Source organism: Prionailurus viverrinus, chromosome A1 (genome assembly GCF_022837055.1).
Source record: "Prionailurus viverrinus isolate Anna chromosome A1, UM_Priviv_1.0, whole genome shotgun sequence".
NCBI lineage: Eukaryota > Metazoa > Chordata > Mammalia > Carnivora > Felidae > Prionailurus > Prionailurus viverrinus.
Genome location: NC_062561.1, coordinates 70,565,129 through 70,590,932, shown reverse-complemented (window position 1 = coordinate 70,590,932; position 25,804 = coordinate 70,565,129). Strand labels below are relative to the sequence as shown.

Here is a 25,804-nt window from a genome sequence, read left to right as displayed (position 1 = left end):
ATTGCCAGTTGCCATCAGATTGTGATACTTACTTCAATTATTTACTAAGCTCTATTCACTTTATCAAACTTTCCCATTTTCCAACCATTCTAGAGAGTTTCCCTGGTTGAAGTCCATCTTTTTTAATTTTTTTTTTTCAACGTTTATTTATTTTGGGGACAGAGAGAGACAGAGCATGAACGGGGGAGGGGCAGAGAGAGAGGGAGACACAGAATCGGAAACAGGCTCCAGGCTCTGAGCCATCAGCCCAGAGCCTGACGCGGGGCTCGAACTCCCGGACCGCGAGATCGTGACCTGGCTGAAGTCGGACGCTTAACCGACTGCGCCACCCAGGTGCCCCGAAGTCCATCTTTTTTAACCAAATATGACAGATTTTACCATCATTAACTCAGCTGTCCATTGATATGCTACTTGAATTCAGGTTTCATCGTTATTAAATTTTCCGTATGTTTCCAGTTTGACTAAACAGGAGTAAGAACACTATTCAAATCTTAGTCTCCCAGTCTGGGGAATTTGGTACAGGAGATTACCCAAAAACTCTATTGTGCAACTCTAATGCACAAGGGGAAGAGAGGGAGTTAGAACCTTTTCTGATTTCTTCTTTGTCTATAGCTGTTTCTATGTAGTAACATATTATTACATACTAGTACTAGTACGGTAGTTACTAGACAATATTTAATGTTTGCAGTTAAAAGACCTGCAACAAAAGTTTGAGGCAACTGGTATACCTCTTTATAAGCACTGGCTCCGAGTTTCACAATTTGTGAAGTTCACGATTTGACAGTTTTACGATTTGTATGTTGTGAACATGACAGAAGAGGTAAATGTCTTGCTTTAAAGATTTTTTTTTTTAAGTCCGACATTACTTTCTGGTAAATTGATTCACAACTACTTTAAATGTATTTATTTTCTTTGGGTCTGTTAACTGTTGGCATTAGGCCTGAAGTGAAACATTAGATTACTAGTGAAAACCATAGGTCCTACCCTTCGTTTACAGTATAATAAAGGGTACAAACATGTGTAAAGGCAACTGGCCTTAAGAGATAGATTAGCAAATTTAATCTAGCAATATAGAAACAAGAAAAATAAAGCATGACCAAGTGGGCTTTGCCCTAGGATTGCACTGTTGGCTCAATATTGGAAAACCAATCAATATAATTCACTATATTAACAGAATAAATAAAGAAAACTGTATGACCATCTCAATAGATGTGGATAAATCATTTGAAAAAATTCAACATCCATTCATGGCCTAAAAAGAAACAACAAAACTAATAAGAGAAAAGAACTTCCTCAACCTAAAAAGGATTATCTACAGGGCACCTGGGTGGTTCAGTCGGTTAAGCAGCCAACTTCAGCTCAGGTCATGATCTCACCGTCCATGGGTTTGAGCCCCACTTCAGGCTCTGTCCTGACAGCTCAGAGCTTGGGGCCTGCTTTGGATTCTGTGTCTCCCTCTCTCTCTCTGCCCCTCCCCAGCTCGCACTCTGTCCCTGTCTCTCTCAAAAATAAAAATAAAAAAGATTATCTGCAAAAAGCCGGCAGCTAACATTATACTTAGTGGTGAAAGACTGAGTGCTTTTCCCTAAAATTGGAAACAAAACAAGAATATCTGCTTTTGCAACACTCCTATTCAACATCGTGCTGGATGTCCTAGCCAGTGCAATAAGGCAAGAAAAAGAAATAAAACTGCCTGTATTCATATTAGATACGGTTGTCTTTGTGACAGAGAAAATCCCAAAGAATTTACAAAAAAAATTACTAACATTGGGTTTAACAAGATAACAGGATACAAAATCAATATTCAAAAAGCATTCAACCTTTTTCACGTTTAGAGATTCTTATACCATGGTTTCACCTATCAGTGATTGTTTTATATTATTCCTACAAACAGGTGTACTGGATGACTTTAAATCTTACTCAGTAAAGCACTTTCCTTGAAAGAAACCCTCAAAATTAAAAAACATTACTATTTATAATGACATCAAAAACTTAGATATAAATCTATATAGGTTTCTATGCTAAACACTACAAAACAGTGATGAAAAAAATGAAAGACCTAAATATATGGAGTGGAAGATTCCATATTGTTAAGGTATCAATTCTCCCTAAACTGATTTATGGATTCAGAGCAGTTCTGATCAAACTCCCATCTGGAGTTTTGGTAGAAATTAACAAAATGAATTCAAAATGTCTATGGAAAAGCAAAGGAAGAGACTAGCCACAACAGTTTTGAAAAAATTCAACGAGTCATACTATCTGACTTTTAAGGTTATTATAAATTAGCATTAATTCTCAATTGGGATCATTTTGTCCCCATCTCCCAGGGGACTTTTGGTAATTTGTAGCTAGAAACGTTTTTAATGTCACATTTAGGGGAAAGGGGGAAAGGAGAGGGTACTGCTACTGGCATCTAGTAGGCAGAGGCTTTGGATGTTGCCATAGATTCTGTAGTGCACAGGACAGACCCCCAGAACAAGGAATTGTGTGGCTCAAAATATCATTACTGTCACTGTGGAGACACCCTTCTCTAAAGCTGTAGTAGTAATCAAAACTGTGGTATTGAATGGCACAAGGATGGACACCTCTATCAATGGAACAAAATAGGGAAACCAGAAATAGATTCACACACATACAGTTCAGTTGACTTTTGATAAGGATTCAAAGGCAATTCAATGAAGAAAGGATAGTAGTCTTCATCAAATGGTGTTGGAACAATAGGACATTTGTATAAAAAAATTGATCCATACTTTATACTATATTGAGAAATTACTTCATGGATCATAAACTTACATGTGAAACTATTAAACTTCTGGAAGAAAACATAGGAGAAAATCTTTGCCAACTTGTGTTAGAAATTTCTTCAATATAATATGTCACAATCCAGAAAAGAATAACTTGATACATTGAACTTCATCAGAATTAGAAACCTCTGCTCTTCAAAAGACACTGATCAGAAATTCCAGACACAAACTACAGATTGGGAGAAAAGTACAGACATGTCTGGTAAAGGACTTTTATGCAAAATATGTAAAGAACTCTCAAAAGTCAATAATAATAACCCAGTGGAAAAATGAGTCAAAGATTTGAATAGACACTTTGCCAAAGCTATACAGATGACAGATAAGCATATGAAAATTTGCTCAACATCGTTCATGAAACCCCACTCAAATGGGCTTAAATAATAAAGATCAAGTAAATTGTCTTCCATTAGGAAATTACAGAGAGATTGACAGCAATCGATGCAAATGTTTTACAGAGTTATCTATGACATAGTTGTTTTGGGAGGGAGGGGGAGCTCTCCACTCTGTTACTAAGGCAGACGGGCCCCTGGTTGGCCATGAAATGGATGTCAGCCCCTGTCATGTTCCCTGCCGCCTCTCCTGTCTGGGCTGGTGAGAAAACTTCTCTCACTTCAGTCCTAAGATTCACCCTGATTGGTCTGTTTAGGTCCCATGTCCACTTTGGAAACAGTGTGGCCAAGGGGCGCCTGGGTGGCTGAGTCGGTTAAGTGTCCGACTTCGGCTCAGGTCATGATCTCACTGTCACTGAGTTCGAGCCCCACGTCAGGCTCTGTGCTGACAGCTCAGAGCCTGGAACCTGCTTCAAATTCTGTGTCTCCCTCTCTCTACCCTACCCTGCTCTCTCTCTCTCTCTTTCTCTCTCTCTCTCTCTCTCTCTCTCTCTCAGAAATAAACATTAAAAAAACATATTTAAAATGAAACAGTGTAGCCAGGAAATAGATTTATGCTGATTAGTTTACACCTGAGCCACATGCCCCAGCCCTTGTGTCATGGCAAGTGTTAGCTTCCTTCAAAGTTCAAGGACTTTAATAGAGGTGGGCTGACTACCCAAACTCCAGTAGGTAGAAACTTCCAAGGAAAGGAGGAAACGATGTTGGTGTGGCAGGCATCATGCCCACTACGTGCCATTACTAAATTGCTCTGAGGTGTCTAATTGGGTTTAAAGCCACAGTTAAATAACTTTGTGTTTCAGCATTGTCATTGTTTCTCAGAAAGGAAAAAAATTGAAATTCTAATTATAAAAAGAGAACTCAACAAAAATTGAGAGACTGTGTGAAGTGATCAATGTCAGTTTTTCCCATGGTATTAACTATTACACGGTCATACACTGTGATCCTGCATTTCTGCTTGTAAATGACTGAAAAATGGCTCATTAAAGAACATAGTGGGGGCACCTGGGGGGCTCAGTCAGTTAAGCATCCAACTTCAGCTCAGGTCATGATCTCACTTTTTGTGAGTTCGAACCCCACATCAGGCTTTCTGCTGTCAGTGCAGAGCCCGCTTCGGATCCTCTGTCCCCCTCTCTCTCTACCCCTCCTCTGCTCGCACTCTTTCTCTCTCTCTCAAAAATAAACATAAAAGATTTTTTTAGAAAAAGAGCATAGTGATGAGCTATAACAAGTGTGGAAGTTAGTGTTTAGAAATATTATGTGTTTTGAAATTTTCTTCCTAACCCTGTTAACCGGTTAAGCATTCTGCAAAGAATACGCTGTCATGTTTCCCGTAACACTGTTCTCTGGCCGGTGGCCTTTTTCTTTGATCAGGATGTGCTCATGGAGCTTCTAGAGCAGTGTGCAGATGGACTCTGGAAGGCTGAACGCTATGAGCTAATCGCTGACATCTATAAACTCATCATCCCCATTTATGAGAAGCGGAGAGATTTTGAGGTATCAGAGTGGTTTGTTTCTTCCTCTTTGAGAGGACGGTGGGACGACACATACACCCAGACCTTCTTGTATGCAAAGAGAGCAAGCAGACCCCAGTCAGAGATGACCATGTGGCCTCTGACCCTCTGTGTGATGCTGGAGGTCACCACCCTCAGAGCCATGATGCAACACCAAATCTCAAAAAACAAGGATTGGTAACTGTGGCACTCTACTTTTGAAAGGTTGCCAAGAACAGAGTTTTATGATCATCAGGTGCCTTCTTCCTCAGAGCTCTTCCTTGCTCCCCTGCATGGAAAGCCGGTGTCCCTGTCATCCTTCCTGGGCTGGGGGGGTACGGGGTGGAGAATTGTCCAGCTTGTTTGAGCTTATCAAAGAAAGTAGGAAAAGCAGAGACTAAAGATGTCATCGTAGGACTCTACCATCTCCAACATGTCACATTAACTTGAAAACAAGTTGCTTACCACAATGTGGAGATTCGATGGGTCCTTGGTACGCGAGGTGGCTTTCTGGGTAGAAAACATTGTAATCGAAAAAATGTGCATTACCATTGGTTTTTGGTTTTTGGTCTTTTGGTTTTTTGTTTGTTTGTTTTTGTTTCTTTTACTCAAGTCCAAGGAATTTTTACTTATTCATTCTCATTTAATTATTTTACAATTGATCCTACTAGTTACAAGTGGGAAGAAATGGGTATTTTGTCCTGTTTTCCAGAGGCTAGCCCATCTGTATGATACACTACACCGGGCCTACAGCAAAGTAACTGAGGTCATGCACTCTGGCCGCAGGCTCCTGGGGACATATTTCCGAGTGGCCTTCTTTGGACAGGTGAGGCTCCTCTCTGTTCCGCAGACCGTCCTTCTAAACCCTTGGGGTCTTTTGTTTTTTAATTCTATAAAGTTGTATTTTGTAAGTGTTCTGTTTTCTATAAATGCTAATTTGATGAATTTGTCATATTTAGTATGGTTCTTATCTTCCTCAGTAGTAAACTTTCTGCTTTTTTTCTTTCTTCCTGTCTTTTCTTTATTACTTTCTTAAGGCAGCGGTAAGTTCTCCCTCCATAAGACATTTTTAGTGGCATCTTTGGTACTTCCGTGTGACTTGCAAGTTTCCTTTTCAAGTCTGTATGTATATCTGTCCAATCATTACAAACTCCAAAAAAAAAAAAAAAATTAACATTTTATTCCATTTACAGAAATAAATCACTTGTTTCCTTACACATCTACACTGCATGTTTTAAAATCAAAATTAAGACTTTCTGGTTTCCTTTGTTCCCTGTGCATCTCTCTATTTTGTAATATAATATCTCCACAAGTATATTTACTGTTGTAATATTTCAGAAACCCTGTATAAAAGGGTTCATTTAAATTTAACTGAAAGTTTAACCTCCAAAGTCTCTAACATGATTAAATGATATAAATTATAATCCATTTATTTAGGGTGTGTGGTTTTCTGTGAGCACTATATAACCTTCAACTTATCCTGTTATTGTCTTTTATAACTTTATAGCAATACCAGTTTACAGACAGTGAAACAGATGTGGAGGTAATTACAGTAAATGCTTAAAAAGCAAGTAATGTAGTGAAATTACTGCATCTACACTAGTTTGATGTGGGTGTTATTTGTCTCATGTTAGCCTGCATTTTTTTTTAATATACTGTGTTTTTTGCACCATTTTCTCTTTTATTTTTAGACGAGAAACTTTTTTTTTTTTTTAATTTCAAGTATTAACCCCAACCTGGACTTTAAAATTTTCAACCTTTTTCACTTCCCATGCAATTCTAAGCCTTGCTGTGTTCAGCAGACATGATTGGTGCTAAACCACATGATAATCAACTGGTGATCATGAAATTCTTTGCTGATGCCATGCTCCAGCCCTTTCATATTTTTCTCCTAAGTAAAGCAAAATAGAATTTATACAAACTTCAGGTAACGTTTGCCATAACGTTTGCCAGAGCTGCTCCAGACTGGAATGTTTCTGTTTATGCCGTAAAATCCTGTGAAAATGGGGGAGGCATGAGATGTGAGGTGTGTACATTTCCTGCCGAATCATTTCATAGTGAGCTCTTCTTCTTGGGAATGTGAAACAGGCTTGAATCCCATCATTAGATCATGAGAGAACAGTCTCAAGTCCCCAATCTTTCATTTCACTCAACATTCTTGAATGAGTTTGCAGTTTTGTGTTTTCTTTTATCTTTGCAACCTGATTTCACGTTATTATCATTTTCCTTCCTATTCAGAGAGCCTGTTTAAGTAGGACTTTATTTTAGAATCATTCCCTCCCACCTTTTTTTTTTTTTTAACCCCTATAACACAAGAACCCTTCCTGGGTGGTAAGCCTGGGGCTATACCTGGGAACAGCTCTAATTGTGCTTTATGTCACAGGGATTCTTTGAAGATGAAGATGGAAAAGAGTATATTTACAAAGAACCCAAACTCACGCCTCTGTCAGAAATTTCCCAGAGACTCCTTAAACTTTACTCAGATAAATTTGGTTCTGAAAATGTGAAAATGATACAGGATTCTGGCAAGGTATGACCATGTTTGGAAATGTTTCATAGTCATGATATTGTATTGATTGATTATTCAGCCTGTGGGCTGAATGTGGGACCTGTTTTTCCAGACCACTTCCTCTAAGGAACAACCTCTCCTCTCTTGTGCAGCAGGGATGATGGAAGGGAACCTGGGGCCTCACCACTCCGAATAGACTTTGATGCTCACCCTGATTTCCACCCCACACCTCTCCTGGCCACCCGAATCCTATTGCTGGTCCCCTATGGGCATCAGTGCATTCGGGCTGATGTAACAAACACCGCAGACTGAGCAGCTTATCAACAACACGAATTTCTCATAGTTATGGTGGTTGGGAAAACCTAGGTCAAGACGTCAGCAGTTTCTGTGTCTGGTGAGGTCCTCCTTCCTGGTTCACAGATGAGTATCTCCTCCCTGTGTCCTCACATGGTTGAGGGGGTGAGGGGTCTCTGTGGGGCCCCTGTTAGAAGGGCATGAATCCCATTCGTGGGGGCTCTGCCCTCATGACCTGGTCACCTCCTGCCTCAGTGCCATCACACTGGAGGTTAAGATTTCACCCTATGAGGGGAGCCTAGGTGACCCAGCTGGTCAGGCATCTGACTCTTGGTTCAGCTCAGGTCACCATCTCACGGTTCGTGAGTTTGAGCCCCGAGTTGGGCTCTGTGCTGATGGTGGACTCTGTGCAGCTCTGTGCTGGTGGTGCAGAGCCTGTTTGGGATTCTCTCCCCTCCTTCTCTCTCTGCCCGTCCTCCACTTGTGCTCTCTCACTCTCTGTCTCTCAAAATAAATAAGTAATCTTTAAAAAAAAATGATTTCACCCTATGAATTTGGAGGGGACAGACGTTCAGTCCATAGCAGCAAGCCTCAGAGAGATACCCTGACTCACTGGTTATCCCTCTGTGGGAACTTAGATTAGAACCTCTGTCATCACCGGGTGCCGTTTTCCTCAGAAACCTTCCTTGGCCCCACTTGCGTGGGAAAACGGTGTCTCTGCCACGTTGGGTAGCACACCTCCTTGCACCTGCCTTCCAGAAATTCATTAAACTCTCTCACCCACTGCTGTCTTCTTCCCTCTTTCCTTGGTCCTCACAGGTGAATTCTATACCAGAGAGTTGCGTGAAGGAAAGGGATAAACACACGTTGTTGGTCTGTTTTTAACCAGAACCCTTAACACGACCTTTTGAAGGCCTACTTTTTTCCTAAACTGAACTACCCAGGTCCAATTTGCCTCTTTCTCTGAAACTGAAACCTTTGTCTGTGTCAAGCTGTGGCTTCAACGTGACAACCTCTCCTCAGGACCCTCATGTGCATTCTTCTTCCCCCTCAATCCGCTGTCCTTGTAGCAGCTGGAACACCTTCCCGACCTTCTTCCCTTCCCCCAAACACCGGTCCTCCATTGCTCCTGTTTCGCACGTACAACTTCGGAAATGACAACTAGGGAAATACCACTGAGAACTAGGCAAGCATGTGCATTTCCACTGCTTTTACATTGCTTCTGCTAAGGAGAGTCACATTTCATAGGTTTTAAAATTTTTTTTTTTTTCAACGTTTATTTATTTTTGGGACAGAGAGAGACAGAGCATGAACGGGGGAGGGGCAGAGAGAGAGGGAGACACAGAATCGGAAACAGCTCCAGGCTCTGAGCCATCAGCCCAGAGCCCGACGCGGGGCTCGAACTCACGGACCGCGAGATCGTGACCTGGCTGAAGTCGGACGCTTAACCGACTGCGCCACCCAGGCGCCCCTGATAGGTTTGAACACAGTTGTAGCGACTGGCCGGATGGCTATTTCTAAAATAGAAGTTAATAACTCATGACTTAATGTATTTTCTTAACTTCCAAAGTTTTAGGCACGTCCATACCCATTTTTCATTTTTCTTCACAAACATTCCTGTTGAGAGGACAGTGGCGCATGATAACTAGAGGCTTTTAGCAAAACCTTCTTGGCATATTTATTTGTCAGTCCCAGTTCCAGAATTGTCTCCAAATTCTTTGCCCTCATTTCTTTCACACCCTTCCCCTTTTATTGCTCTACAAGCTTAAATACAATTCATTTGTGCAAAATTCATTTGTCTCCCTAATATATTAGCTATTGGGCTTGTATGGGAAATATCTATGTTTAATGTTCTATCTAGCACGTCACAGATGTTAGAGCACTGCTAATTGAATTGTAGCAATGCAGTTTTAAAAGCGTTTATGTGCTGAGTTAATCAGGAGCTAAACTTATGGTTAGATTAGTCTTAGACTAGTCTGTACCTGTATTAATTCGTCCACTTCTATTTACATATAATCTGTGGATTAATTATAATTTGAGGTTCTAGGTATTAAACATTATTACTAAAATAAACATTTTTCTCTCTAAGCCAAATATGTAAAAATGCAGTTCAGGAAGCCAGCAGGAGAATCCAGACGGGGAGTCACTCAGCAAGAAAACTAACATGATGTCTTAAAAAAAATTCAGTGTCAGAAAAAAAAAAGTGGAGAATATTAGATTAAATATGATCGTTTATTAGATTCTGGTTCAAACACAAATAGTGATAAATAACATTCTGGGGACATTTGAGAAACTTTAACGGACTGGGTGTTGAATTAAGTTAGTTTTATTGGGTATGATATACATTATGGTCATGGAGGAGAATGTCCTCCTGTTTAAGAGATGCTGGTGGAAGTGCCATGATGGATACCACTTACTTTGAAATGGTTCAACAACAACAACAACAACAACAAAAAGTCTATACGTACATGTGTAAGTGTGCGTCCACGTATGCGTGTGTGTGTGTGTGTGTGTGTGTGCTTGAACAAAGCATTAGCAATTGTTCTAAGTGGTGGGTGTGTGGGTGTTTGTTGTACTATTTTTTTTCCCACTTTTCTAAACTTTTCCAAATCTTGTATTAATAAGAAGTGGAAAGACAAGCTTAGGGATGCTTTGAAAGAGTCCGTCAAATAGCACCAATCTCCCCTTTTGTTTATTCCCTTAAAGGTCAACCCTAAGGATCTGGATTCCAAGTATGCATACATCCAGGTGACTCACGTGATTCCATTCTTCGATGAAAAAGAATTGCAAGAAAGGAAAACGGAATTTGAGAGATCTCATAACATTCGCCGCTTCATGTTTGAGATGCCCTTCACTCAGACCGGGAAAAGGCAGGGCGGGGTTGAGGAGCAGTGCAAACGGCGAACCATATTGACAGGTACCGTTGCCCTGGCTTCTCTTCGCTTCTTTTCTTTTTTCTTCTCTTTTCTTTTCTTTTCTTTTCTTTTCTTTTCTTTTCTTTTCTTCTTTCCTTTCCTTTCCTTTCCTTTCCTTTCCTTTCCTTTCCCCTTTTCTTTTTTCTTTTCCTTTCTTTTCTTTTCCTTTCTTTTCTTTTCTTTTCTTTGCTTTGCTTTGCTTTTCTTTTTTTATTAATTTATTTTCGAGTTAAAATAACATACAGTGTAGTCTTGGCTTCAGGAGTAGAGCCCAGTGATTCATCTCATATGACACCCAGTGCTGATCCCAACAAGTGTCCTCCTTAATGTCCGTCACCCATTTACCCCACCCCCTCCAGCAACCCTCAGCTTGTTCTCTGTATTTAAGAGTGTCTTATAGTTTGTCTCCCTCTCTGTTTTCATCTTATTTTTCCTTCCCTTCCCCTGTGTTCATCTGTTGAGTTTCTCAAATTCCACTTAGGAGTGAAATCATATGATCTCTTTTTCTAACTGACTTATTTCGCTTAGCATAATACCTTCCAGAATCCCATACAGACATTAGCCTGGACACCGAGGTAAAGAATTCTCTGGAAGGGATCCAGAAGCTTCTAGAAGGAAGGGCCCTTCAGGCTTAGTTAACTTTCCCCAGATATCTATTTCATTTTAACATTTATCTAATGCTTACTTTTGAATACTCCTGACATTTTTCTATTTATCTGTTAACATTTTCTTCTTCTGCTCAACCAGAAGTTCATACCTGAAGTCAAGTCACTGACCCTTTTTTAGAATCTGATGAAACCAGTGGACCCTTATCTCCTCAGAGAGCTTTTTCACACAATTTCAGGTGACTTACAGACACCTTCTGAAACCCATGCAAACCCCTCTCCAGGCCCAGGGCCTCAAGAGCCCCTGCACACAGTTCTGTGTCTCCTTCACAGGAAGAGACCCCTACATGTCTTTCTCACACAGTTCCTGGCCTGAACCTGGTCAGGGATTTTAGACTGAGTGAATAAATAGGATATGAGGTTGGATCCCTTGTGTCTCATCTCAGAGAGTGGCTGGCCAACCTCAGTTTGGATACCGGCCCTAGCAGGAAGCTCACTGCCTTCAGAGGCTCTCCGTTCAGCTGTGACAGGAGCTTTAATAGATCCTTGGACACTGGTTAGCCATTGATAACCCATTCTCAGAAATGTGTTTTGCATCATTTCCTAGTTCCTGACAGTGTAGACTCTTACCTTCTCTGAGGGAACCTGACCTTGTCCACTCTTGGGTTGGGGTCAGCAGCGTGACTAGGGTAACCTAAAATAGAACACTTTCTTGACCTCAAAAAAAGTCGGTGAGAGGTCTGCTCAGAAAGCCAGGTGTGTCTACATCCGCTGTTTCAAAGAGTGATAGTTCAGTAGAACCAGGAAGGTGTCCATTGCTCTGTCTAGAAGCTGATGTTGCCAGGCAATAATAGGGAACAGTGTGATGATGAGTGAAAGGACCCCTGTTAAGATGCCACATTTCACATGGGCTCCATTCTCACCACTGAACTGGACACTTTCAGTGGATGAGTCTGTATCTCAGTAAAGCTATTACCAAAGAAAGAACATGACTCATTGTAAAATAGCTCAGAACAGCATATTACAGAGAATTCTTCACCCTTCCTAGGAAGGAACTGAGATAAAAGTTAAAATTAAAAAAACAAAAAAACCTCCTGCTTTCTTAAAGAAAGAGCCCCTACTACTTTTAGAGTAATGATAACACGTGAAATTCAAACAGTATTGTCCTCAAAAATGGTAGTCCCTCCCCATAGGGAGAGGAGTTGTTTTTCTCATGGACACAGTAGCAAATTCTTCTTCTTAGACAAGATAACTACATTTCTAGGTGGGGTCACTATGCCAGCTTGGGGCATTTATCTCTACAGTCATGACCTTAAGTCCGTGCTTATCACACTGTTCCTGGACCTGCAGCATAAGCATCATCTGGGAATGGGAGAAATTCAGATTTGTGGGCCCCGCCCAGCCCTGCTGAATCAGAAACTCTGGGCGTGGGGCCCAGCTAGTTGTGTTGAACAAGCCCCCCCCAGGTGACTCTGGTGCCGCTCCAGTTTAAGCACTGCGCTTAAAATAAACCCAGTTCCCTGATGAGTCGGGGTCAGGATTTTTTATTAGGATTATTCTGCTCAGGAGCATTATCGATTCAGAAACAGTGTTTTCCCTGGCCAGATTTCCTTCAGGGTCACAGTTTATCATTTTGTCACAGAAATGTTTTTGATCAGCTAGAGAACAAGAGCAAAGCTCTGTACCTGCCGGAACAGAGGAGACAGAGTATCACCGCTGCAGAGAGAGGCAGAGTTAACACAGGGGTGTCAGCTCATCTGTGGGGATGGGAAAGTATGGGCAGTACAGAGCCCGGGCCTCGCCCTGCAGACCCAAGGCAGTGCTCACTGTGATCCCGGGCAAGTCACCTAACCTCTCTCTATGCCTTAGTTTCCCCATCTGTAAAATGGATAGACTTACACTATCCATCTTGTGTTGAAGAACATCATAAATGATACCCAGGAGGGGCAAGAATGTACTTTATTTCACTGGATCTTATCCACCAGTGGTCCCCTTGCCTTTTGAGGTTGCTAATGAGCCAAAGGGGATTACAGTACAACAAAATACCCAAAAAAGGTATAGTTTTCACTCTGAAAGATCTCCAAATATCAAAAGGATAGTTTCTGGGCAGCATAAAGATTTAGAGAAAGGGTTGTAAAAATGCTACTAAAAACACGTGAGCTCCGTATCAACCTTTACAGGCACACAGACCAGGATATTCCAAAGACTTTGAACTTGAGAGTTTTCCCCTATGTTATTAATCCTTCAGGCTCTTCTTCCATTGCTTTCCTTCAAACCAGACCTTTGACCATTCAAGTTGTGGGGGAGCCCCGGCCCTGCCTGCCCTCTGAACCCGGCAAAGGCTCACTTCCCTGGGTAGGTCAGTCAGTTTGCTGCAATTGTGGGATCATTTGGAAAACCAGGAAAACCTCCACACCGCTTCTGTGTAAATTTCTGAGCCTGCCTCCTAACTTAACCCCCTCCTCTCTTCCTGTCATGGAACTCCTGCCATGGAGCTTCTTCCCAATCACTATTCCAGAGTCTTCCAAATCCTGCCCAGACTCCCACTCAGGGGAGAAATATTCTCCTGCTCTTCACCTTCTATTCAGTCTCACCAGGCTGTATAGGCACCCATGCCCCTAAGCCCCTTCTTCCTCACCTTCCTTCCTGAAAGGCCGCACGGCATGAGGTCCGGCCATTTTATAGTAATGTGATGCTTCACTCAGTCAGTCACCTAACCTTCCACCCTCCAGGCCACTTTGCTCTTTCATTTAGCCATTTGGACACTAATGCATTAATTGATTCCACAACATTTGTGGAGCACAGGCAGTATTCCATCCTGGCTTTGTAACAAAACACACACGTCTGCATTAGGCAGTCTCCTTCTAGCAGAAGGAGACAGATAATAACCAGTAAACATAATGGGTAAACATACCTGTGTTGGAAGGTAATACTTGTTCTGGACAAAAGCAAAAGGAGATCAGAAAGGTGGGACTGAAGGGGTAGGGTTGCAATTTAAAATGGAGTAGCCCAGAGGGGCCTCACTTGAGGAGGTGACACTTTAGTCCAGACTTGAAGGAGGTGAGGGAGTAGGCCACGCAAACATCTGGAGGAAGAAGGAGCTGTCTGGGCAAAAGCCAATGGGTGGGGGTGCTTGTGCCCAGCACATTCAGGGGACAACCAGCAGGCCGGCATGGCTGGAGCTGAGTGAGTCTGAGGGAGAGGAAGAAAGATGGGACCAGCAAGGAAGGCAGGGGGATCCCAGCTCACATGGACCTGGTGGGCTCATGCACAGGCTCTGAGTTTTCTGTATCATTATACTCTCCCTTGCTTCTCTAAGTCTCCACTTACCATCGCAAGACTCAGGACTTTTACGCTGAATGAAATCCGTATAGTCCGCATACATCTCACAGACATCCGTGGAATTAACTGTTCTCTCGGAAATACTCAAAAATAACTGTGATTACGCTAATCACCTGTGTTTTGACACCACTGTTAGCCTCATGAAACGCTTCCACGGCACTTCTTACTCATGACAGTGCAGTGGCAGTCTGTAAAGCGCTTTCTGTCCACCCCCGGGTGCACCTCTGGCTCCCCGGCTGGAGAGCAGCGAGGCCCAGGTCTTACCACGCTACCAAAGAAGCGTCAGGTTCCAAGAGGATTGATCAATCCCACTGCTGCCACTTAAAAACCATCCACAAGGAATGCAAAAGAAATAGGAGACACAGACCTTTGGTCTGTGATCGATAAAACATTGAGGGACTAGAACAGGCCTGTCAGGGTGTGACTTGAGGCTGCGGCAGGCTGAACACCTCCCGCTTTGTGCAGACTTTGGGTGACCCACCTGGACTCTGTGCTGCATGGTGCTGGCCCTGTTTTCTCACTGAGGCCTTTCTAAGTAAACTCTCCCTAGCCACTTACTAAACAGCAATGATCCAAGTGTAACATTCCCGTCTTACTTTGGCTTGTTAAAAAATAAAATTAGCTTTTAAGCATTTATATTCATGTCTATTCATACATATATATTAAATAAAGATATTAGAGATATTTATATGCCATGTAAAGCAAAAAGGTAGAAATTTAAAACAGACCCAAATTAGAACTGGCTGTTTTTCTATTCATTTTGTTGATACGTTCAGGCTTCTTATTAAGATAAGTGAAAACAATACTATTGGTTGGTTTTTTTGTAGGGGAGAAAAAAGTATAAGAAAACATAAATATTCTTATTTCTGTTTTTTATTCACTTCTGTTTCAAAATATCTTTATGATTAGTGTGACTTCAACAGCCTGAATATCTGGTTTATAAAATACTTGGAAATATGTTCTCACTTGTTATTTTTCACTGATTTCTCTGATTTGTGCAAATTCAAGCATGTAATTCAAAATTCTCTAGAGAAGTGAATTTTCTCAAGGATATGTTTATGGAACTATTTTCTGGACTTAAAATCTGGTCTGTTGATATCTCAAAACTCTGTACCGTTCTTAATGTTTTCAAAGCCCTCTTACACCTACTAGTCTTTCAGATCTCACAACTTCCAAGGAAGGTAAGGCATTTATGGTTAAGAAAACTGAGCAGGAAATGATAGTAATTTCTTCAAACATACACAAAAAGACCCAACTCTCTTGACTTTGCACCATACAACCTGTCATTAAACATGCGCAGTGATAAAGGAAGACAGTGCTGTGGTTCCACGAAACCCTGGCATGTGACTTTAGCAAGCTTTGGGTTCCTTATCTATAAAATGGGAATAATAAGTACTTCTACCTCAATAGTAGTAAAGACGATACAAGCTGCAGCATCATTTCTGGGACTCGTTCCTCCACAGCAATACACTGCTTCCCTTATGTGAAGAAGCGGATCCCCGTCATGTACCAGCACCACACCGACCTGAACCCCATCGAAGTAGCCATTGACGAGATGAGTAAGAAGGTGGCCGAGCTCCGGCAGCTGTGTTCCTCAGCCGAAGTAGACATGATCAAGCTGCAGCTCAAACTCCAGGGCAGCGTGAGCGTTCAGGTGAGCCCATCGCTGTCAAAGCAAACCACAGGGCAACAGTCGCAGGGGCTCATTTGGACCTTGGTAAATTTCAAGCCCAGCAAGGTCTAGTGTAGATCCCTACTTGACCTGGTCATCCCAGTTACCTTCCAGTATCTGTGCAGTGTCTCCTGATACCAGAAGGGGGCGGTAGACTTGGGGCCCCCATCCAACCCCACCTGGAGGAGTGTCTTTTTAGTACTTTGGGGAATTCTAGGTGCCTAACTGGAAACATCAAGACTCTTCTAAATATAAAGAAGTGTGAATAGCTGTAGGGTTCCTTACAAAACTGTTGTTTTCTGGTTTCTATGAAAATTGTATCTGAAAAAGTACCTTAAGTTTCACTCTCTTAATGGTATGTTTTGATTAACAGAAATTTATTCATTTTATGGTAAATTAATTAATTTTTCCTTAATTAGTAACATTTTTGCGCCCTCTTTAAGAACTTCATTCTTAAATCTGTCTCAAAAATGTTCTCCAATGTTTTCTTCCTTTGTTTAGTATTCCTGTATAGATCTGCAATCCAGCTGGAATCTATTGTATGTGGTAACAGATAGGGGTCAAGATACATTTTTTCCATATAGTTATCCAAGCAATGTGCACCATTTAGTGAAAAGATAATTTTTTATCTACTGATTATATATGTATGTTCAGTTGTGAAAATTCAATAAGGTATGACCTCATGGTATATGTACCTTTTTGTTTGTATATTATACTTCAAAATAATTGGTTTTTAAAAGGTATCTTACTTACATGATTTCCAAGGAAACTGGCAAATCACCTCCTTCCAGTGATTTGTATGCTTCTTGCTTTAGTGATTTTTTAAGTATATATAGATAATTCTAGCACATGTTTTACACACACACACACACACACATCCTTATATCCAATTCCTTTCTTCAAAGAAGGTTACATTTGGGGCACCTGGGTAGCTCAATTGTTTAAGCGTCCAACTTCGGCTCAGGTCATGATCTCATGGTTCATGAGTTCAAGCCCCACATCAGTCTCTCTGCTAACAGCTCAGAGCCTGGAGCCTGCTTCAGATTCTCTGTCTCCCTCTCTGCGCCTCCCCCACTTATGTTCTATCTCATAAATGTCTTACATTTATGAAAGTTGCATGTAGATGTAATATGTAAGTTTTAAGGGTTGTTTTCATTTATTTTCTGGAATCAGTTCTTGTTACCCTTCTAATCAAATACACACTGGATTGTTGCCTAACATTTTCTAAATGTCATTCACCACAAAAGGGCTTGTAGATGTTTCAACCTCTTCCCTCATGACCTGAAAGACTTATGTACCAAAATAAGTTATCAAGTGAATATGATAAATATTCTAACAACATGAGCAATTACATGATGGGTGCAGAGGCCACACTTTTCTGCAACTATAAAAACAAAACCACTCATTAACATAGCCTGGGAACATCCAGCCTCTATCAGAACACCAGCGGAGAGGTATGGGCGCCAGTAAAGGGTGGGGCTGGACAGGTTGAGCTTTCTAAAGGGCATAATGTGCCCTTCCATTTGACAGCGACCTTAGAGATTTATAAATACCCAATCATCTTTAAGAAGCAAAGATCATTATTCCATGATGATGAGTTTCTTTTTAAAGTTTATTTCTTTATTTTGAGAGAGACAGACACAACGTGAGCAGGGGAGGGTAGAGAGAGAGGGAGAGAGAGAATCCTAAGCAGGCTCTTGAGCCAATGTGGGGCTCAAACTCACCAACCATGAGATCATGACCTGAGCTGAAACCAAGACTCAGACGCTTAAATGACTGAGCCAACCAGGTGACCCTGAGGAGATTTTTTTTTTTATACGTGTGTGCCCACCAAGGTAACAGTGAAGTTGCAGCTATAGGAAATTAACTTTACCATTTTATTTAGGTATTTCTGTAATTCTTATACCAAGAACCTCACTGGGGTTTCTCTTGTATAAGACAGAGCCATCATGGTGGCTATATGACTCTGTACTCCAAGATCTGGTTATGTTAGTCCTTATGAAATCATATCATCTTTCCTGTTTGCATATCCTTAAAATTGAGTATATTGTGTCATTTTAGGTAATTGGTCATTTGGGTCATGTCCAGATCATTAGCATAGTTCCCCATGCAACACCAGTATGATGATACCTGCAGTCATCACAGGTTAACTAGTTGTTCCTGACTTGGAGGCCCATCTCCCACCACTGTGGCCCTCTGTCTCCCCACCTCTGGTATGAATTCCCATACCTCAGCTCTCCTGCCATTACTGCACAGGTCATGCCTACCGTGGGTCAGAACCAGAGCCCAGCTCCTTCACCAACAGTGACAGACCCTCCCTACTTATTTACTTCCAAGCCCGCCAGACCTCCCAGGGAAAATGATGTGATAATCACATGTCAAGTTCTTTCTCATGCCATCTCAGATGCCTAGGACTTTCTCTTTCCCACCCAGTGTATCTGACCTTCTTTCTCTCCACATTCCCATGTATCCTGACTATCCAACTTCAAGGAACTCTTCTTGGCTAATCAAGAGATGCAGGGTTCTGGTTCACTCACCCTGTTGCTAAATGCCCCTAATCTTTGGCATTCCAGCACACCTCAGCTGGTTACTTCATTTGAAGATAGCAAATCGATTTGCCCATGGCTGTCTACACAGTTCAAAGAGGTGAACAGTTTTTTAAAAATTGGCCAATATACTATATTCTTTAGTTTTTCACTGAACTCACACATGGACCTTCAGTCAGTGTAGCATAGCACAAATACCAATTGGAAGACTTGGGCTCTGACCTCAGGTGTTTTGCTTATTGGCTGTTCAACCTTGAACAAGTCCTTCAGTTTTCCAAACTCTGCTTCCTCCTTCGTAAAATGAGCCATCATCTCAAACACCCTGATGATGTCTGAGGTGATAAAATCAAATGACATATAATAATATAAGCTTTGTTCATGGTTTCCTCTTTCAGATTGTCAGTTCCTGGAGGGCAGGAGTCATGACTAGCTTGAACAGCGTTGTTAGCACATGCCAACTGAAACCAAATCAATGAGAATGGTCATTTTTATAATAACATACTTTAAAATCTTTGTTCTTGATCTAGGTCAACGCGGGTCCACTAGCATATGCCCGAGCTTTCCTAGATGACACAAACACAAAAAGATACCCTGACAACAAAGTGAAGTTGCTTAAAGAAGTTTTCAGGTAAAGTACACTGGAAATGTCTCTTTCTCTTCAAGTATCCATCATATCTGTGCTCATTCAAGAAAGAGGTGCTACCAGTTGGACTCTCTCTTTGTCCTCAACATGCCTTTATTTCCCTCTCTCTTACCATTTCAGGCAATTTGTGGAAGCTTGCGGTCAAGCCTTAGCGGTAAATGAGCGGCTGATCAAAGAGGACCAGCTAGAGTACCAGGAAGAAATGAAGGCCAACTACAGGGAGATGGCGAAAGAGCTTTCCGAGATCATGCATGAGCAGGTAAGTGCCACGCTCGGTTCTTGTCATTTTTAGCAAGCACGTGCTAGTTGGGTTCTCACATGCGCCCTGGGATGGCCTAAACCTTCTGATGTCCTTCCAGAATTTTGGTATCTGAAGAGTAATGTAGCATGCTACACGCTGCTGCCCTCTGAGTGCAGGTTACCTGGGGAAGGGCTAAGAGCTAGCCCGCCTGTTAACATCCAACACAACCAGAGGAGAGCAGCACCCACCTCCTTTTTGTCACTCTTAGAGGTGGTTGTGGTTCGAAGCTCTGTCCCTCCCCACCCTAATCTAGCTCAAAGCAAAACAAAACTCACATAAAAAAGAAATACCTAGCTTGTTCCTAGGAATCTTTTTATTCACCCAATCCTTTGAAAGACCAAGACTTGCCAGCCTAGTTTAAAGAATTTTCTGTTAACATTAAATGTCTTTCGCCACTTAAAAGAACAGGGTTGTTCAGTTTTTGACTGTTCACAGCTGACTTGGGTGCCCCAATGGATTCTTCATGGTGGCTTCTCTAGTCCTTGTTATTTTGGGCATCTTTCCTGGTTACATGGCTACTATCACCTTCCTGTATGAGCTCCTTTCAGTAGGATCATGTATGTGGGCTCAGTAGTCAGAGGGGCAGCTACCCAGGCAACTAAGTGCATGTCAAAGAGCAGCTTCCAGAGTATTGATTTTGTAGGGGTCCATTCTCCATCGGCCACAGTGACTTCTTCCAAATCACAGTGCCATTCTTCACAAGTAACATGAGTACTTCCATTGCACATAACTCCTTTTCCGGTTTCCTACACGATTGTCGTTCAGTCTTTCAAATGAAAGCCAGGACCACTTATATCAGTTAACATATCATGTGACGATCCAGTTAGGAAATGTCTTTTGCAGGAAACTAACTGAAATGTCTGATCTTTAACTTGCTTGCTTTTTTTTCCTCCTCTTCCATGCTAACACATTCAGATGGGATGGTAATGTCATTTTTTAATTTTATTTTTCTGAACCTCGATAAACTGCTTCACGTAAAGTTATGACTGAGTTTGAATAACTGCAGACATTGGCATAAAGTGTGTGCAGAGGGAGGCACCCTCTTCCGGGCATGTAGAAAAGCAGAAAAAAATTGAACTGATGAAAGAAATACATGTGTGAATGATAAAGCAGAAAAGGGATGGTCTCATGAAAATAAGTTTTTGGAGAAAGCCCAAGGTCTTTTCCATGGAGCTTACAGATTGCTGTGTAACAGAGAGTTTGATCAGTGGGTGTCAGCATTTGGCACTAGAAGAGAAGAAAGTAGGAAAACAATGTGGACTGATAATGTTAGAATAAGCTCCCATATCATATGGACATTTCTCGCAGTGCCGTGCTCTAAACTGCACCTTGAACTTTCCATTATCTCAACAACTGTGAAGATTAAACTCTTTTGAATCCTTAAGCAAAAAGGGTTGTAACCTGGAGTAGACTTGCTTTTGGTTTTCCCAGGGGAGCCTCTGACTGTGTATGTTCCTCTCAATTTCCACCTGGCAGTAGGTCAAGTCTCGTCCCTAGAATTCTCCCCCGCGTTACCGAGTGTGAAGAGAGACCTGTTCAGGGTCATAGGGGCAGCTGCTGTCTCTTTCCCAGGATGGAAATCTGTAAGACCCTGAGAGAAGGAGCCAGTGGAAAAACAGAGATGCTCAGGACTCATTTTAAAAGACTTTTCCAAGCAACAGGGCTAGGTCATGTCCCTGGCAAGTACGTGTAAGATAGACTTCACCACCTTATAATCTGGTGAGTCTAGAAGAGAAGGCTCCATTCAGTACTTTATAAAGGAAACAAAACCCATTGTACTTGACTTTCCCTTAAAATCCTGATCTGAAAAAGGCCATTTTCTAGATGAGCTGACATAATCCCTCTGCAAACCGCCAAAGCCGAGCTCTCTGAGCATACCATCATTCAGAGTAACAGTGACCATTGGATGATAAATTGTGTTACGTGAAACACGCCATTTTGAGAAATGTCTTTAGGGGCATTACACTTCAGTAATGTTGTATTTCTGTGCCTCAAGATTTGCCCGCTGGAGGAGAAGACGAGCGTTTTACCGAATTCCCTTCACATCTTCAATGCCATCAGCGGGACTCCAACAAGCACCCTGGTTCACGGAATGACCAGCTCGTCCTCAGTTGTGTGATTTTGCCTCACGGACCGTATGTGGGGCTTTGTCATTTGCAAACTCAGGATGATTTCCAAAGTTAATCACTGGGCTCGTGCAAGACACAGGGAGGACCGAGCACAAGAAGAAGTGAAGGGGAATGGGAGAGAAAGGAACTCAAGAACGGTGTTATTTCACAGCCGATTTTCTAGAAGAGTCATAAGAGGGTACACATATTTTTTTAAATCTTGCTGGCAATATTCGAACTTTTCATTATGTCTTAACGGGGGTGTGTGGCGAACTCTCTTAAGCTGGAGTGAGATTTTATTCTTCCTTACAGAGTAGTATTAAAATAAATGGCCTAGAGAAAACACGTGTTCTGGAATGTACAGAGCAGGGACAGTAGCACTGAAATGGAGGCTGGAGTAACGTTTGCCTCTAGGCTAAGCTGGAAAACCTTGAAAATATTTTTTTTTCCTGTGGCACATTCAGGTTGAATACAAGAACTATTTTTGTGACTAGTTTTTGATGACCTAAGGGAACTGATCATTGTAACTTTTGTACCAGTGAGCCAGAAGGTTGAGTGCTTTTATACTCATATACTTGCATCTAAAAAATAGGAAAGCTTAAGAAACTATGTGAGCTTAAAACTAGTCAAGCAGTTTAGAACCAAAGGCCTCTATTAATAAACAAAACTATGCTAAAAAATTTAAAAGTAGTACAGTATATTGTAATGTACATATGAGTTTGTTAATACAGTCTCCACACTCTGTACATACATGGATTACATTTCTACATTTTTTAATACTCCTCACATCCGCTTCTGCATTAAGTTTCGTTGTGACAAATTGGTGCCGTTCTTAGTATATGCAATACACTTGACTTTACTGTTTTATCCTTGTACATAAAAAAAGTGCAATATGGAGGTGTATACAGTCTTTGCTCTGTTAGGTTTATAAACTTTTAAAAAATCTCATCCTTTTGCCAAAGTGGTGGAGTATGTAATTGGTAAACCATAAATCCTGTGGTGAATCGTGGTGTGATTTAAAGCTTTCACCATGTTATATTTTCTTTTGAGACATTAATTTAGTAATTTTATATTTGGGAAAATAAAGGTTTTTAATTTTATTTAACTAGAATCTCTGCCCTGCTGTAAGTAAACATTCTGTACCACATCTGTATTAAAAATAACATTGCTGATTTTCTGGTAGTGACTATTGGGTATTTATTATTATTAGCCATTCCCAAGAGGGCCAGGATATTGGAATACTTGGCGGTGAACTAACATAGTATATGAAATTTGCTTTAAAAGTTGAGGAAAAGAAAGGGGCTGGGTGGAGGAGACAAGACTGACAAACGTTGGCAGTTGTTGAAGCTGAGGTTGGGTACATGGGGAATCCTGATACCATTTTTGTCTGCCCCCGCGTATGTCTCCGTGGTACAGATTTCAGGAGGCAGGTCTAGACCTCAGATCTGCCAGTTGCCTTGGATAAATGCGCTGCTGCACCGTGGCCTGGCTCTGAATTCTACTAGCTGTTGCCGAGCCTGCACAGACACCTGTGCCCTCTGGCTTTTCCTCTTCGGCTCTGTCGAGAGTTCCATCTTCATCAGTTTCCTTGCTTGCTTTTGAGATGACTACTCGGAGACAAGCTGGTCACTGAGCCAGCCGTGCACTGGCAGCCATGTGTGCACACGCCCTGCGATCTGTGTCATCCCAAAGAAAGCCAAGTCAAGTGACAGCTCTGATTGCAGGTGCCAGTCCTGCCTCTGATATGCCCGGTGGCTGGCAGGTGAGTTCATTGTCACCCAGCCCCGTGTAGTCACAGCGATGAAAGGAAGAGGAGTCTTTCCCCAAGAAGTAAAATGGCTGCTTTTCCTACTTGAAGGCTTTTAAAAAGCTGTTTTTCACATAACCAGTTGAGGAAAGAAAATGTGATGTACATCTTGAACACCCAGACGCCAAGGATCTTTTGGCGTCTTTGAAACATTCTCAGTCAGTGGTTAAGTCCGTATTTTATAGGTGGAGACAAGGTCATGAAGAAGAGACGGTGAAGCATGATGGCAATTCACCAGAGTCGACAGCCCGTCCATTAGCGGATCCGGATTTAGAGCTAAACACAATTCTCCATGAAGGTTTGCCCTGAGTCTCTGACTTCCCCGGCGCAGTGTAATAAACCTTGACTCCAACATCAGCAGGAATGGATATAGCAGTATGTCTCCTTTGTCACTGAGCTGGATTTCCTGGTCATAAATGCCTTATTTAGAAACCATAAAACTCAAGTCACCGTGTAGTAAGATAAATATAAGTCTGGAAAGTGCTAACTTGCTATCTCTTCATTAGACTTGGAGAGTAATTTGTACAGATGCCATGTCAGATATGATTCAGCTTGGAAGGTGACCAACCCTCATTTATTACAGCAGTGGAGAAAGGAGCCATGTCCTTGTTGAAGACATCTACTGTTGACCCCGTGACAGAGTACATCTGTACCAATTAAAAATATCATTTAGTTTACATATAAAATTCTCATTTTGGTATGAAGTCACACAATAAATTAGCAGTGTATTGGGGAAATTTTTTTAACATTAAAAAAATTTTATTGCTATTTTTAAGTAATTTGTTTATGTTTCCCATACATCTTTCCCTTTTTTATTGAGGTAGGAGAAACATATAAAATTTATCATTTTAACAATTTCTTTGTTTTAATTTTTTCATTTAAAATGTTTAGTTTTTGAGAGAGACAGAATGTGAGTGGGGGAGGGAGGGAGAGAGGGAGACACAGAATCCGAAGAAGATTCCAGGCTCTGAGCTGTCAGCACAGAGCCCAATGCGGGACTCGCGCTCACGAGCAGTGAGATCATGACCTGACCCCAAGTCGGATGCTTACCCAACTAAACCCCCCAGGCATCCCCCATTTTAACTATTTTCAAGTGTACAATTCAGTGGCATTAAGTCCAATGTTGTGCAATCACCACCACCATCCATCCTCAGAACTTCTTCATCATCCCAAACGGAAACTCTATACCTGGTAAATAATAACTCCTTATTCTCCCTTCAATAAGATTTTTTTGAAGTAACTTTCAGAATAAGAGTGTAGTTAGTATCTTATCAGGAATATTTGCTACCTGGGAAGTTACCACCTCTAGGTACTGTACATAAACAGAGCCAGCTCCTTGGTGTGGAGAAGGCTGCTGAGAATTGGGACGTAACTTGAAAGGTAGCTTGAAAGGTCCCTCCGTAGGGACTTGTTTAACCATGTGACAGAGTTACTCAGTATAGAAACTCCATTGATAAAAGCATTTAATTTCCATCAACAGGGGATCGCTTGAATAAACTACAATACATGCACACAATAGAGTACTATATACTTATAAAAAGGAATTAAGAATATCTCTGTACACTGCCAAGGAGTGATTTTCAGAATACTGTAAGTAAAAATCACAAGACAGGAAAAAGTGAATGGTATGCTACCCGTTATTTAAGAAATGAAGAATATATACATAAGTAGATTTTGCTTCTGTTTTTTTAGATGGAAAGGAAAACAAACAAAAACTTTAAAGTATTACCTGTGGGGGAAGAGAGAGAATGATAGGTAGAGGACGAGGTTAGATGATAGGCTTGTCCAAATATAATTTGCTTTATAGATTTGGCTTTAGAACCAGGTGAATATTATTAAAATAATTTTTTAATTCCTAAAAATTGAAAGCAAAATGACATGAATGAGCATAACCATATATCAAGTTGATGACATAAACACAAAGGAATTATTTCAAATGACTTTACCATATAGGAATTTCACTGCGCCTTCCTAGTGGGATATACCCAAAGGACAAAAATTGCGGCAACAAATACGTAAATGATTGACTAATAAACAAAAACCATTTTCAGTAATTGTGGAAGTGGTGTATTGTTTTTGTGAGATTGTATTGTTCTTCTGAGACTCATATGTTTATTCCTGGTGAAAGTAAGTGAGTTATTATGTTGATATCTTTGGGAACCAAGTTTTTGGCATGAGAGGAAAAAAACTTACATCTTTAAGACCAAAGAAGTTAAATTAAAATTTTTTCATTCTGGAGGCACCTGGGTGGCTTAGTCATTTGAGCATCTGACTCTTGATTTCGGTTTAGGTCATGATCCTAGGCTCGTGGGATTGAGCCCTGCATCGGGTTCCATGCTGAGCATAAAGCCTGCTGACGATTCTGTCCCTCTCTCT

At 41.4% G+C, this 25,804-nt stretch overlaps 1 protein-coding gene across 12 annotated transcripts in view; it reads left to right on the top strand.

Annotated features, from left to right (window-relative positions):
- Nucleotides 1-22,796, top strand: part of DOCK9 (dedicator of cytokinesis 9) — a 290,974-nt gene extending 268,178 nt beyond the window's left edge. For all 12 annotated transcript variants that reach the window (XM_047869233.1, XM_047869295.1, XM_047869278.1 and 9 more), the window contains 8 exons: nucleotides 4,568-4,690; nucleotides 5,399-5,512; nucleotides 7,070-7,216; nucleotides 10,196-10,406; nucleotides 15,815-16,005; nucleotides 19,097-19,197; nucleotides 19,333-19,471; nucleotides 21,510-22,796. In XM_047869233.1, the coding sequence (XP_047725189.1) occupies nucleotides 4,568-4,690; nucleotides 5,399-5,512; nucleotides 7,070-7,216; nucleotides 10,196-10,406; nucleotides 15,815-16,005; nucleotides 19,097-19,197; nucleotides 19,333-19,471; nucleotides 21,510-21,632 (1,149 nt within the window). In that variant the 3' untranslated portion in view covers nucleotides 21,633-22,796. The remainder of the gene's footprint in view (nucleotides 1-4,567; nucleotides 4,691-5,398; nucleotides 5,513-7,069; nucleotides 7,217-10,195; nucleotides 10,407-15,814; nucleotides 16,006-19,096; nucleotides 19,198-19,332; nucleotides 19,472-21,509) is intronic.
- The last annotated feature ends 3,008 nt before the right edge of the window (nucleotides 22,797-25,804 follow it).